General features: G+C 32.5%; 1 protein-coding gene across 3 annotated transcripts in view; it reads left to right on the top strand.

The window, feature by feature from the left end:
* The window catches only part of LOC142333047 (uncharacterized), a 65879-nt gene that overhangs the window by 32604 nt on the left and 18270 nt on the right, over positions 1 to 15005 (top strand). For 2 of the 3 annotated variants that reach the window (XM_075379850.1, XM_075379848.1), the window contains exons 10-12: positions 1018 to 1053; positions 6870 to 6908; positions 8767 to 8802. In XM_075379850.1, coding sequence (XP_075235965.1) covers positions 1018 to 1053; positions 6870 to 6908; positions 8767 to 8802 — 111 coding nt within the window. The remainder of the gene's footprint in view (positions 1 to 1017; positions 1054 to 6869; positions 6909 to 8766; positions 8803 to 15005) is intronic. The other variant, XM_075379849.1, reaches the window with a different exon arrangement.

Here is a 15005-nt window from a genome sequence, read left to right on the forward strand (position 1 = left end):
CAGTCACCAGGATTTGACTTAATTGTTCTGGAATCTAAGAGTTGGTTTTAGAGTTCTAGCCTGTATAGAAAAAAAACTTATAAATTCGTTGTTTATTGAGATTACATCTTGCCTTCTATGACACATAATTATTCTTTTATTTTTACTGTTATGACATAGACTGGTCATAGCTATTGACGATCGCTATATATAAAAAAAAATTACATGAAAAAGCGCTAAAGCCTTGCCAGTAATTTAATAGACACCATTTAATGTAAAGATTAGTATAATAAACATGACAGTAACTGATCAATCACGTTTTTTAAAAATCTTCAAAGTGAATATGAGAGCTCTAGCTCATGATATTGCGAACAACATATCTTAAATAGAGTTTTTCAGATCTTCTTTAGAATCTACAGGTACTTCTGAGTTATTATTTGCTATGATTTTGTCCATAAAGGTTGACAATGAAAATTATTTCAATCCACAAACTTTTGAAATGACAAACTGAACCAGATTTTATAAACAATACATATTTTATAATTTATTTACAAATATTCTCAGTCTTTCCTGTGACTATGTTCACAGGAATTAGTGGAAATCCCAAAATTTGGTTCGATTAACACTTGAAAAGTTCATACTTTAAATGTTGAATTGCATATGACAGTAATATGATGATGATTTATTTCTTTCTAATGATAGTAATGTTGCATTTTAAAAAAGAGGTATTTCAATAACTTCTCCAATGTGTAAAAGACGATTGATTTGTATGTGTTATTTAGAAAAACTAAAATTAATGTATTTGATACTGCATTTTTAATTAGACCTAGCCATGATTAAAAAGATTGTAAGAATTCTTTTCAAATTTAATGGATTTTATTTTTTTTATGTACAAAAAAATTTTCTACTTATATATTAAAATTGTTGTTTTAATAATTATTGATATATTTATTATTAAAAATGTACCAAAAAATGATAAATAATTCATTTCTATTAACTAAATACATTGAATGCATGTGAAACCTATTTTAATTTCAGGATTTCTAATGATTTCTCGAGTATGTTCAAAAATGCGTAAGTATAATTAAAAATTTATTAAAATGTCTCACATAGAATAATTTTGTGTGTGTGTATTTCATCAATACATATGCACACATTTATACAGATCTATCATATCCATTCTAATGTTTAATGGATGCCAGATTATGTACTCATTCAAAACAGACTGGTGAGATGAGTACTTTAATATATTAGTTACAAGTGACTCAAGCATTTATTTATTGTTATTTTTTATCATTATTATTATTGTAAACTTCACAAGAAAGTAGTAGATTTAATTAGAAGTGTTACATTAATGTGCTCTAAACTTATTTATTCTTAGTTCTATCTTGATGCAGAGTGATGTTATGAAATGTTTACTAATTTAATCTCATACAGTAGAGTAAATAATTAACAACATGTTCAATCTGTGCAGCATTGTACTCACATATCAGATCTACAGAAAGTGCCACTGAATTAATTTTATAAACCGCTTTTGCATAAATAATGTGTATTAAATTAGCCTTCTATTGTGTATTAGTGAGAATAGTCATTTTCGTTAAGATTAGGTTATAATTCCACCTAATCTTAATTTTAATTTGTTTGAATGACAATAGAATTAATGACATAAAAGTAAAATACATGTACACAAAAAAAAATCAGGTGATTTTTAATATTTGATAATGGTTCATTTTTGACCATTAATAAATACTTATTAATATTATTAATTAGTTCTAAATAATATTAAGATTAAGATTCTAAATAAGATGATTAAAATTTATAGAAAATGTTAATGAAAATAATTCTTAAATTTATTATTTCTCATATTAAATAAGGCAGCACCGAATACAAGTTTTTTTAATTTTAAGAAATGTTACTTTAAACCTCACTGACAGAGTAATTTAAAATATTTCATTTAAAACCATTAGATCCGTTTTAACTGTTATGTGTATTGTGAAATATTATTTTATGATAACTATGGCTTGGAGTTATTTGTTATAAAAGGAATGGTCTCCAAAGCTCCAATGCATATTTTCCATTGTTTAAGTAATTTACCTTCATTTTAAATTTATTTACAATGCAGTTGATTTCATTATAGTATATCTGAGGATGAGGATTAATACCATTTCATAATTCATGGGAAATAATGGGGGCAAAATTTTCTAGTTGGTGTAGACAAAAATAATGTGGCTCCACTAATTCTATTCCATTTATTTATCAATAATTTTCAAATCTAAAAATAATTAACATCATTTTATTGATTGTTATTATCAATGTCTTATTTTTTATGTTATTAAACTAATAAATTATAATTATATAAATATTTGTTTTTGTTAGTTTCTCAATATCCTGGTCAAACCGTGAACACATCTCAGTATCTAAGATGCAGTTTATTTTATTGATTTATTTGTGTTGCATACAACAGTCAAAACTGAAGCAAAAACATTTTTTTGAATTGCAGTACATTATATATTGATCTGTGCCTTTTTTCTCTTTGTGTGGGATAAATTAAATGTAATTTTTTTTTTTAAAGAAATTTGTAAATTGGACTAATTTTTAACCACACACAACAATTCACACAATTTAGTTTTTCATAGCTTGTTACTTACAACTTCAGTCAAAATTTGTAGAAAACTGCTTTCTATTCATAAATATATAGATTTTAACTCACACTCGCTCATGATGCACTAAAAATAACGAGATTAAGAGTAAAAATTCTCCCTTTTAGTAAAAATTGTTTATTTAGCAACTGCAGATTAACCTTAAGGTAAAGATTTGAAATAAAATTTCTTGCAATTTTTGTTTTTTTTTTTTAAGTAGATACAGAGCTGTCCTCTTTTTGACTAAACAGTTTTATAACATAGGACTTAGATGAAGTTGTTTTTAAGCTGCATGGATGATGTAATGAAAATTAAGTAATTACAGAATTCTAAACTACGTTTATAAAATCAATTTTTTTAGAATTTTAGTACAGGCTTTTTCCTTAATCATCTATCTTAAACAGTTTTTTTTTTTTGTCTTCAGTCATTTGATTGGTTTGATGCAGCTCTCCAAGATTCCCTATCTAGTGCTAGTCGTTTCATTTCAGTATATCCGTAGTGGATGTAGGATGTAGAATCCTACATCCCTAACAATTTGTTTTACATATTCCAAACATGGCCTGCCTACACAATTTTTCCCTTCTACCTGTCCTTCCAATATTAAAGCGACTATTCCAGGATGCCTTAGTATGTGGCCTATAAGTCTGTCTCTTCTTTTAACTATATTTTTCCAAATTCTTCTTTCTTCATCTATTTGCCGCAATACCTCTTCATTTGTCACTTTATCCACCCATCTGATTTTTAACATTCTCCTATAGCACCACATTTCAAAAGCTTCTAATCTTTTCTTCTCAGATACTCCGATTGTCCAAGTTTCACTTCCATATAAAGCGACACTCCAAACATACACTTTCAAAAATCTTTTCCTGACATTTAAATTAATTATTGATGTAAACAAATTATATTTCTTACTGAAGGCTCGTTTAGGTTGTGCTATTCGGCATTTTATATCGCTCCTGCTTCGTTCATCTTTAGTAATTCTACTTCACAAATAACAAAATGCTTCTACCTCCATAATCTTTTCTCCTCCTATTTTCACATTCAGTGGTCCATCTTTGTTATTTCTACTACATTTCATTACTTTTGTTTTGTTCTTGTTTATTTTCATGCGATAGTTCTTGCGTAGGACTTCAACCATGCCGTTCATTGCTTCTTCTAAATCCTTTTTACTTTTGGCTAGAATTACTATGTCATTAGCAAATCGTAGCATCTTTATCTTTTCACCTTGTACTGTTACTCTGAATCTAAACTGTTCTTTAACATTATTAACTGCTAGTTCCATGTAAAGATTAAAAAGTAACGGAGATAGGGAACATCCTTGTCGGACGCCCTATCTTATTACTGCTTCTTTCTTATGTTCTTCAATTGATACTGTTGCTGTTTGGTTCCTGTACATGTTAGCAATTGTTCTTCTATCTCTGTATTTGAACCCTAATTTTTTTAAAATGCTGAACATTTTATTCCAGTCTACGTTATCAAATGCTTTTTCTAGGTCTATTAAAGCCAAGTATGTTGGTTTCTTTTTCTTTAATCTTCCTTCTACTATTAATCTGAGGCCTAAAATTGCTTCCCTTGTCCCTATACTTTTCCTGAAACCAACTTGGTCTTCTCCTAACACTTCCTCCACTCTCCTCTCAATTCTTCTGTATAGAGTTCTAGTTAAGATTTTTGATGCACGACTAGTTAAACTAATTGTTCTGTATTCTTCACATTTATCTGGCCCTGCTTTCTTTGGTATCATTACTATAACACTTTTTTTGAAGTCTGATGGAAATTCACCTTTTTCATAAATATTACACACCAGTTTGTATAATCTATCAATCGCTTCCTCACCTGCACTGCGCAGTAATTCTACAGGTATTCCGTCTATTCCAGGAGCCTTTTTGCCATTTAAATCTTTTAATGCTCTCTTAAATTCAGATCTCAGTATTGTTTCTCCCATTTTATCCTCCTCAACTTCCTCTTCTTCCTCTATAACACCATTTTCTAATTCATTTCCTCCATATAACTCTTCAATATATTCCACCCATCTATCGACTTTACCTTTCGTATTATATATTGGTGTACCATCTTTGTTTAACACATTATTAGATTTTAATTTAAGTACCCCAAAATTTTCCTTAACTTTCCATCTATTTTATCAATGTTCATTTCTCTTTCCACTTCTGAACACTTTTCTTTAATCCACTTTTCTTTCGCCAGTTTACACTTCCTGTTTATAGCATTTCTTAATTGCCGATAGTTCCTTTTACTTTCTTCATCACTATCATTCTTATATTTTCTACGTTCATCCATCAGCTGCAATATATAGTCTGAAACCCAAGGTTTTCTACCGGTTCTCTTTATTCCGCCTAAGTTTGCTTCTGCTGATTTAAGAATTTCCTTTTTAACATTCTCCCATTCTTCTTCTACATTTTCTACCTTATCATTTTTACTCAGACCTCTTGCGATGTCCTCCTCAAAAATCTTCTTTACCTCCTCTTCCTCAAGCTTCTCTAAATTCCACCGATTCATCTGACACCTTTTCTTCAGGTTTTTAAACCCCAATCTACATTTCATTATCACCAAATTATGGTCGCTATCAATGTCTGCTCCAAGGTAAGTTTTGCAGTCAACGAGTTGATTTCTAAATCTTTGCTTAACCATGATATAATCTATCTGATACCTTGCAGTATCGCCTGACTTTTTCCAAGTGTATATTCTTCTATTATGATTTTTAAATTGGGTGTTGGCAATTACTAAATTATACTTCATGCAAAACTCTACAAGCCGGTCCCCTCTTTCATTCCTTTTACCCAGCCTGTATTCACCCACTATATTTCCTTCCTTGCCTTTTCCAATGCTTGCATTCCAATCTCCAACTATTATTAAATGTTCATCTCCTTTTACGTGTTTAATTGCTTCATCAATCTCTTCGTATACACACTCTACCTCATCTTCATCATGGGAGCTTGTAGGCATATAGACGTTAACAATCGTTGTCGGTTTAGGTTTTGATTTTATCCTTATTACAATGATTCTATCGCTATGCATCTTGAAATACTCCACTCTCCTCCCTATTTTCTTGTTCATCACAAAACCTACTCCTGCCTGCCCATTATTTGACGCTGAGTTAATTACTCTAAAATCACCTGAACAAAAGTCGCCTTCCTCTTCCCACCGAACCTCACTAATTCCTACTATATCCACATTTACCCTATCCATTTCCCTTTTTAAATTTTCTACCCTACCAACCTTTTTTAAGCTTCTAACATTCCACGCTCCGACTCGTAGAATGTTATTTTTTACTTTTCTGGTGACCCCTTCCTTAGTAGTTCCCACCCGGAGATCCGAACGGGGGACTATTTTACCTCCGGAATATTTTACCAAGGAAGGTGTCTCCATTATTGTTATGTGAAAATGCAGAGAGTCACATTTTCTTGGAAAAAAAACAGCTGTAGTTTTCCATTGCTTTCAGCTGCGCAGTACTCAGAGGACTGAGAGATGTTGATATGGCCGTTTAAGTCATTGTGACTGACGCCCCTAACAACTACTGAAAGAGCTGCTGCCCTCTTTCAGGAATCATTCCTTAGTCTGGCTCTCAACAGATACCTCTCCGATATGGTTGCACCTTCGGTCCAGCTACTCTGTATCCCTGAGCACTCAAGCCCCCTCACCAACGGCAAGGTCTCATGATTCATAGAGGAGGTTTTTTTTTTTTATTTACTAATGGGTCATTTAATATAAAAGATTTTATTGAAACAAGAATTAAAGTAGACAAAATATGAAACAGGTTTTGTGTAAGAAACTTTAAAGATTTTAAAGGGTGTTTTTTAAAAATTTAAAAAGGTAATAGATTAAAACTGACAGAATTATTTATGATATAATAAATAACTTATCATTTACTTATTTATTTTAACTATTGCAGATTGATATTCAATAGTTATTAAATTCAATTTCTAACAGAATATGTTTTCTTTCCTAGAATAATAGTGTCTATATCACAAAAGGTAACTAGAATTTAGTTTATTAGCAATGATTTGCATAATTCCTCTATTTTATCACTGCATATATTTTTTTATTACAGTCACAAACAAGTGACTGGTTTGTTCACTATTCATATGTTTCTTTTATAACTAAATTCTGCTTCATACTCTCTAACTTCATTTTCCAATACAGTTATAGATTAATTTTGTCAATAAAAAAGAAAATAAATGGTCACATTTTATTTATTATGTTTCATTTTAATATTTTTCATGTCTTTTTTTTCAGAAATATTCCCCTTTCATCAAAAATAGCATGTAATTCAAGGTATGTAGCTATAATACAGCCTTAATAATCTATTTTAAGTAATGTTTTATTTCCAATCTCTATGGTGTTAATTTTTATAAATTAATTTTACTTTCTCTGTAAAACTACTTGGCCTAACGTATTCTATTTTTCTTCATGCAAGTTTTGTATGAATGTCTGAGCATTTGCCTGATTTGCGTACTTATACTTATTGAAACTGAGCCTGAATACATCTTTGCAATCTATGTTGTTTATATCTCTAAAGCTTAAGTCAGATCAACTAATTAAATTATATAACAAAGTATAGTAGATTTCCTTTTGTTGTTTGACTTCTAATATCTTATTCAATGGTCAATTGAAGTACTAATAATTCAATTTATATGACTATCTCCTGAATGTTTTTTGTAAATGATGAAAAATAAAGTAGTAATAATGTATCAAAGGCTGATTCGTAGACTGTTATTATTTAAAGTGTATTCTACTTCAGAAAGAATTAAAAAAACATGATGGTGATCAAAAGTTATAGTTTTCCTTGATCCCTAAAAGGCCTCTTTTTTTGGTCCATAAATGACTAAAAATAAGAAATATTGATATTTGAATCGATCTTTTTCAAATTACAATCTACCATAAAGGAAATAGAAAAGAAAAGCTATCTGAGAGTTACAACTAACTCTCTTGCAGCAAGGGCCTCTAGCTCCCAAGCCTTCTCAATCAAATTAGAAAATCATTTTTTTTTCAATATAGCGCTTCAGTTATAATGAATTCTATGATAAGCATAAGAATAATACTTAAGAAAATTGTCATTAGAATTATAAGTTTGTGACTAATTAAAGTTCAGTATTTTTTTTATCAACATCACAAATAATAAAAACAAGTTTGTTTAATATTCACACCCAAAAGATGACTTCATTTTCCTTCTTTAGCTATATTTGCTTAGAGAATGAAAACAATCTTTATTGGATCAAGATTTACTACATCAATAGGTCTTCAAACTACTATAATAGATTTTGCCCATCCCGTTCTATTGGTCTGTGATAACAAAAAAATATTTTGTTTAATTAAAAAACATTATTTTAAAATTTATTTTGAATTAAAATCCATCTTTAAAGTTACCAATTACAATCAAAATGTAAAAATCTTGATTTTTTGATAGCCCTTAGTCTTCACATTTTCTTAAAAAAAAAAAAAAAATTAGCTAAAAATTTTAACCACCTTTTTTTAGAAAATTACAGCTGTTTATTTAGAATTATGGTTGTATCTTTGTACTTTTTAAACAATTTTAAAGTTTTTAACATTTTTATCGCCACTTAGAGATTTATTTTCTTAAAAATTAATTTTACTCAAATGTTTCCCCTTGAGTATAGGAGCCCTCAAAATAAATAAAAAAATCTTTGTAATTTATTTTGTTAAATAATAATAATCATTAAAATAACTTAATACCCCTCCCCTGATGGTGAACTCCCACATTTTTAATAACTTATATTTTAGGGAGTATTTAAAACATTAATAAAAGCCCTCTGATCCATGACCCCTCAAATTTCAAAAATATTTTTTCCAAATTGTGATGCTAATATACTAATATTAAAAATTTTGGTCATTGTTTTACAAATGCTATAATTCAAAAATGAATTACATAACTTGACTGGCATAGCCTGGAAATTCATTGCAGGTTTTTTAAACAGTAGACAGATCAAATGTGTAAGTTAATTTATTATTCATGTTGGATATAATATAATGTTAATAGATTTCTTTATTTCACACCCTTCAATTTCAAAGATTATATTCCAGAAGATGTTACAGATGCTGTGGAACCATCAGGAAGTAAAGAGATACAAACAAATATTATTATAATTTTTATCTTGGAATATTTCTGTTTTAGGTATCTGAGCTCATATAGTGATGTTGAATATGTAATGTAAGTATTTATTTATATGCTATAACCATGTCATCATTTTATATGTAACCTAATTGTAACCATTTTTCTTTAACACCGCATTTCAAAAATTTCTACTTTTGTTTAATTTTTACGTATCATCTGTGTTTCACTACACACTGCAAACTTATTTTTTTATTTGTATTGCTTTATTTACAATCAGTTTCCTGAACAATGAAACTATAAGTAAATTATAGTATAAAAATAATGACATGAAAGGGAGGCATCCAGTGATACCTTTCAACATAATATAAAAGGCTTAAAAACAGTATAATACAAAAAAAATTATAACAAATAAAAATATAACTAAATCAAACAAAGAACCAACTATTTTAAAATTAACTGATATGAACAAAAAAATGTTAAATTGTAACATAACTTAACATAGGTATTGAAAAAAGTAAAATTAAATGGTTAACACGTGAGAATAAGCAATTGAGTATAAAAAAAGATTGTCACAAGTCATTCAACGAGAAGAAAAGAAGACATATAACAAATTAACACTTCTCAAATATAAGAAACAAAGTTAAAAACCACGATACTTAAACTGTACATAAACATCAAACCAAAAGAATTCATATTACTAAATTAAAATAATTCATAAATAGTACCAGAAATATTTCAGAAACAAAATGATGATATTCAACACACAACAGCCTCTAGATCCAGTACATGCAGTTTCTTTAGTCATATCACATATTCACTATCATCCAAATGGTTAACCGCCAATTAGTTTTCATGCATATTAAGCTTAAGTACATACTTTGAACTTAGCCAGTAGATTCCTTCATGAATAGAGTTAATCGTGGATCTCCTTGTTCTTCATAAATCATGGTGCCTCTGAAATGTTCCTCAGCATTTTGTTCTGGAACCTTTGGATGATGTTGATGTTACCACTGCTTGCTGTTCCCTAATGTTTTATCATAGGCCTATATTGACTATAAAAACAACTTGCACAACAACAGTTTGTTATTTAACGATAGCATGGAACTTCTTCCTTATAACCAGTTCAACCGTATAAGCTTGATATTATATTGTTTCCTCTTTTCTCTCATATGATTTTTCTATCTTAGGTAGTGGTCTAAATGAAGTCCTATGTATCGTAATGAAGTTACTGTTTCATAATAAAATTATAATGGTATCAAAATGAAGACACCTTATGAAGGTATCTTTGCTCTAATGAAGGATGTGATCTCCATCTAGGCTGACTTGTAGACAAATTCCCCTCCTCATCACAAATATATGAGTCAACTTTGCAGTATATATCTTCCATTTGACTAGCCATTCATTGAGAAAGTCTAACTCCAATCACAGTTTCTTTGACACTAATGTTGGGTTAACTTCAACTGCCATAATCGCCATTTCATCAGAAAAGAACGCAAGTGATATTTTCCGTGGTAGAAAGATAAGCATAGTAGATTCAATACAAAACTGGGTCTATGACGAAGCCTTGCTAAACCCGCAATTTCATATAAAAAAAGCGAGATAACTCTTGGCCATATTTGACCTGTGAGAACCGTCCATCAATGTAATTGAGTAATATCAAATAATATGGTTGTTGCTGGCTCATTTTAAGATTTTAAAGCAGACCTGGCAACCATATCTTATCTAAAGCCTGTTGTATATTCAAAAATATCACCAAGTAGTATTCCTTCCTTTGCAAACAACTGGTGATGACATCAACAATTCTATGAATTTGTTCATTGCTAGAGTGCTTACTCCAGAAGCCAATCGGTGGTCGGGAATAACAACTCCTTTTACTAAAGTAAGTCTAATCCATCTGAGGAACAGCCTATCAAAGATCTTAGAGAGATTAGGTAAAAGGCTGATTAGATCTATAAGAAGATAAATCTTCTACAGGTTTGCCCGGTTTTGGGACCATCATTGTTTGTGACAACTTCCAGTTTGATTGGAAATGTGTCGTATGAAGGATTCTATTGAAGAGGGGTGTTATGTATTCAATAGCCCGAAATGGTAACATAAACAGGATCCTATGAATTGTCAAACCCAGGAGCCTTGTTTAAGCCGCCTACTTTCCCGTTAGATTGTGACACTTCTCCACATGTGAATGGCCGTATATGTAGACATAGAGGAATCAAGCTACTTAAGTATTCATAAATCTCGTCATCATCTGTTCCCTTCATCTCATTTGGCTGAAAGATCTTGGTTAGGTCTTCAGCAAACAGTTTAGCCTTCTAATCATCACTACAAGCAGATCCACAGTCTGTGTCCTTAAAGGTGGAAATGAGAGCAGAGGTTGAAGAAGTTTCCTCGTAACCTTCCACAACAGTCATCCCTACTCAAAGGGGAAAAACTTTCCATGTAGTATATGAAGGTCTTGCTCTTGATAGTCTTTATCAGCTTTTTTATCTTACGAGCATACTTATTCATTATTCACAGCTGTTCTATTCTCAGGCTGACTGTATAATTACCACCTTCTCTGAAATCTTCTTTTAGTGGCAGTAAAATTCATTACCTACCTTGGACACTAGTCTGTGCCTTCCCAACCCCCATGCTCCCTCTCGGGATTCGAACACCAAGCTGGTTCATGCATAATCAAGGTCAGTCACTGGGTTGCACCATTGATGTCATTTGGGCATTTCAAAATAATTGCTGCAAGCAGCCTGTCCTCCACCCAGTTTCGATACGATTCCCTATCAGTGTCATTATTATGCAGTAATGGGCGTTCCTTCTTCTTTATAACAATCATGCTAACGATCAGCAGAACTGGTGAATGATCGGATGAGCAATCATAATTATTCTCAACATTGGTGTAAAAGAGAGAAACTCCCAAAATGACATAAAAAACATTAATAAGTCTGGTACCTTCATTACATCTGTAGGACGTAGTACAGTATATAGGCTGTAGTCCAAAAATTACATTCATCTGCAGGTTGTTAATAGTATCCTTCAAGGTCCTCCCTCGAGTCGTTATGAGCCGAGATCCCATGAGCACATGCTTTACGTTCCGGTCACCCTCCCCCACAATAAAACGGGGACCGAAAGTGACGAAAAATTTTGATAAAAGGCATCTGTAATCGCATGGCAAGAAGGACAATATACTGCAAATAATATGACTGGTCCAAGCCACTCCAATATTTCAATCGATGTCGCTTGAATATAGGACTATGTCCTCTACCATCTGGATGATAAGTAGAGTAGATCTTGTAACCTCTAACACAGAAGTAGTTACGGTCAGTAAAATGCATTTCGGAAATTTGTTTGATGTCTAAAAACTCCATAACTATCATTGTCTCCAATTCCTCCCTTCAACTCACCAGCCCATTGACGTTCCAGATCATAATTCTTAAAAATCTCACCAATAAAAAATCTTGTTAATAACTTTTGTTAGTAGGCTTATCGGGCTTATCAGATTATAAATTTATCGTACTAAGAATTCAGAGTTAGCTAATAAGTTATCTATTTTATCTTTGCGACCAGAATCATCAATGTTGTTGCTGTCTGTAACCACGGCATAAGATCGGGGAAGATCTAAAGAACGACCTTTCGAGTTCCCTTGCGACCTTCGATTCGATGAAGGAAAGCTGCTTCTTTTACTGATGTCAAGTGATCCCGCTTGCGATCCTGAAGGAGGAGTATTTTTCCTCACATAAATAAGTCTTTGCCTTTCCTTCTGTTCCAAGATCACTTTGTACAGTCTACATCCCTTAAAATTTGGAGGATGATCCGAATGGCAGAGCACACATATTGTCGGAGTAGTATTATCCTTCTTGGCACAGTCCACGGTTCTATGCATATGTATGGCCGCATGCAATTGTTCTTTGTATGTCCATATTGCTGCATCTTGTGCATTGTGCTATCCTAGGAGACCTCTGTGGTGTTTGAAAGCGAACACTACAGTTCACAATGTACTCTAGGTCAAAGTTCTCCCTGCTGTTACCCTGAGGTTCAAGGTTGTCAAAGACAGTTGGCAAAGCCTCTTTTGCCAAATCGATGTCTAGCGTTATCAATAAACTTATTTTTAAGAAAATTTTCTGACTGTGATAGCTTTATTAGATTTCATACTGTTTTTTTCCTTGGAAGCCTCCTTCGTCTAGGATCCTAGTCTCATTTCAGTCACTATATTACTTTATTCTTCTTTTTCATTTTTCTGATTTACAAATTCTAGTAGTAAAATATAATATTATGTTTACTTGCAAGAATTTTTAAATGCTTATTACTAACAGTTTTATTAAATTACATTATCTTTGTTCGGTCTTATTTGCTTTTAAATAAAATCTTTCTCATAGCAGTGAATATGTACTGTTCGTTATTACCTTTAACCAATGGTTTTGGGTTCTGTTTAAAGAATAAAGTGTTAGCGAATCTCAACAAATTTAGCTTTTCTCCTTGACAGTTACTTCGTTATCACATTTTTCCTTCAATTCCTGTATTCTTTTTTCTATGTACAAGTTGAAAAGCAACAGAATATATACCTATTTCTAATGGAGCTTTTCTTCATCTATTCTTTATCGCTGGTGTTCAATTCTTTATTAAGTGAATTCACCAATTTTCAATATGTTATTCAATAACAGTTTTTTTCATTCTTTTTTTTTATAAAATGAATCAATTTGACAAATGGAAATATAATACCAACTTAGGCAAAACTTCTCTTAATATTTACTACTTTCTGTTAACTTTGATCACTCTGTCCTGAATTTTTTTTTATTTATGGAGAAAATATCAGTTATTTATTTCTGAAATATTTTGTGGTAAACCAAGAAATAAAATACTCGTAAATGCTGCAGAACATGTATATCATTTTGTTGGTAAGTTTATTTTACTTATTAGTTCAGTAACTGATATAACTTGGGTAAAACATATGTTTCTTAAAAACGCACAGCAGATCATTTCTTTTACCCAAAAAGTAGTAAGATTTTTTTATTAAAATTTTGTCAAATTATTTACTCTCAATACATTACTTTATGATAGACATCATTTTTAAAGTTTATTAAAGTTTTATTTGAAAACATAATTTCACCCCTGCATTGGATCAACAATTAAGCATGGCTCAATACAGGGGAGTGTCATTTGAACTCAAACGACCCTTGGTCCGGCCACCGGTTGGATCTTTTTGTTTTATTGCCCACTCAAAGAGGAGATGTCATTACTGGCCTCCCCTGCTGATTTGGTTCTTTTCTTTGCGCTACAGGGTTTACTATTTCTGGCCCCCTGCCGGTACGGGTCTTTTCAGTTTTACCCCAGTCTTCTTACTTTTACAAAAATCTTTGGCGGATGAGAGGATCCAGAGTCCCCCCACTTCCTCCCCGATGACAATTCAAGCAAGCCCAGACAGAGGGCGACTCGATGAGGGGTTGTCCCTCACCTCCTCACCACCTTCTCCTTTCTCCGTAGCACAGCTGAGATGTAATTAGTTATTTCCCGATATTCCTTCTCGCCGGACAACATTCTGTCCACAACACTGTCCGCGTCAATTGGGCCCACTTTGCCTTCTATGTCTCGTCTTTGTATCCCCCCTCTGTAGCACTGAAAAACTACATGATCAGGAGTGTCGATCTCCCCGTAGTAAGTGCAGTCTTCGTTTTCGGCTCTTCGCCTCGCGTACAGGTAAGCTCTGAATCCCCCGTGGCCGGTCAGGAACTGTGTAAGCCAGTAATTAATTTCTCCAAATTCCCTCCCGGACCAGGGTCACCAGACGGTACGTCCATCGTCCTTTGGTTGTGGCATCCCACCTTGTTTGCCACTCCCCGAACATGTCATTCCAAGCCGTACTCCTTCGTTCTCCCTCCACCACCCTTTTTCGCATCCTGGCTAACTGCTGCAGCGGGGGAATTCCTGCTATCACCATCGAAGCTTCTGTTGATACTGAAGTATATGCGGACGCCAGGCGAAGGGCCACCCGCCTTTGGACTCCTTCCGTGCTTCGCCTGTACCGGTCAACATCTAACGCCTTGGGCAACACTGATTCACCATAGAGAAGCTCCGAGTTGGTCTCATGTACGAACAGTTTTCATCTTGATGAGCGCGGTCCAGCCACATTCGCTAATAGCGCACTCAGGCTCTTAACCATCCTGCCCGCTTTGATGCACGTTTCTTGAACGTGTGTAGAGAAAGTCCTACGCCTGTTTACCCATATTCCTAGGTATTTAACTTCTGCAACTTGTTGTATCTGGTTACCTCCTACACTGACCAAAACTGGTCCTATCAACTTTTTTATTTAAATA

Source organism: Lycorma delicatula, chromosome 12 (assembly GCF_047948215.1).
Source record: "Lycorma delicatula isolate Av1 chromosome 12, ASM4794821v1, whole genome shotgun sequence".
Taxonomy (NCBI): domain Eukaryota; kingdom Metazoa; phylum Arthropoda; class Insecta; order Hemiptera; family Fulgoridae; genus Lycorma; species Lycorma delicatula.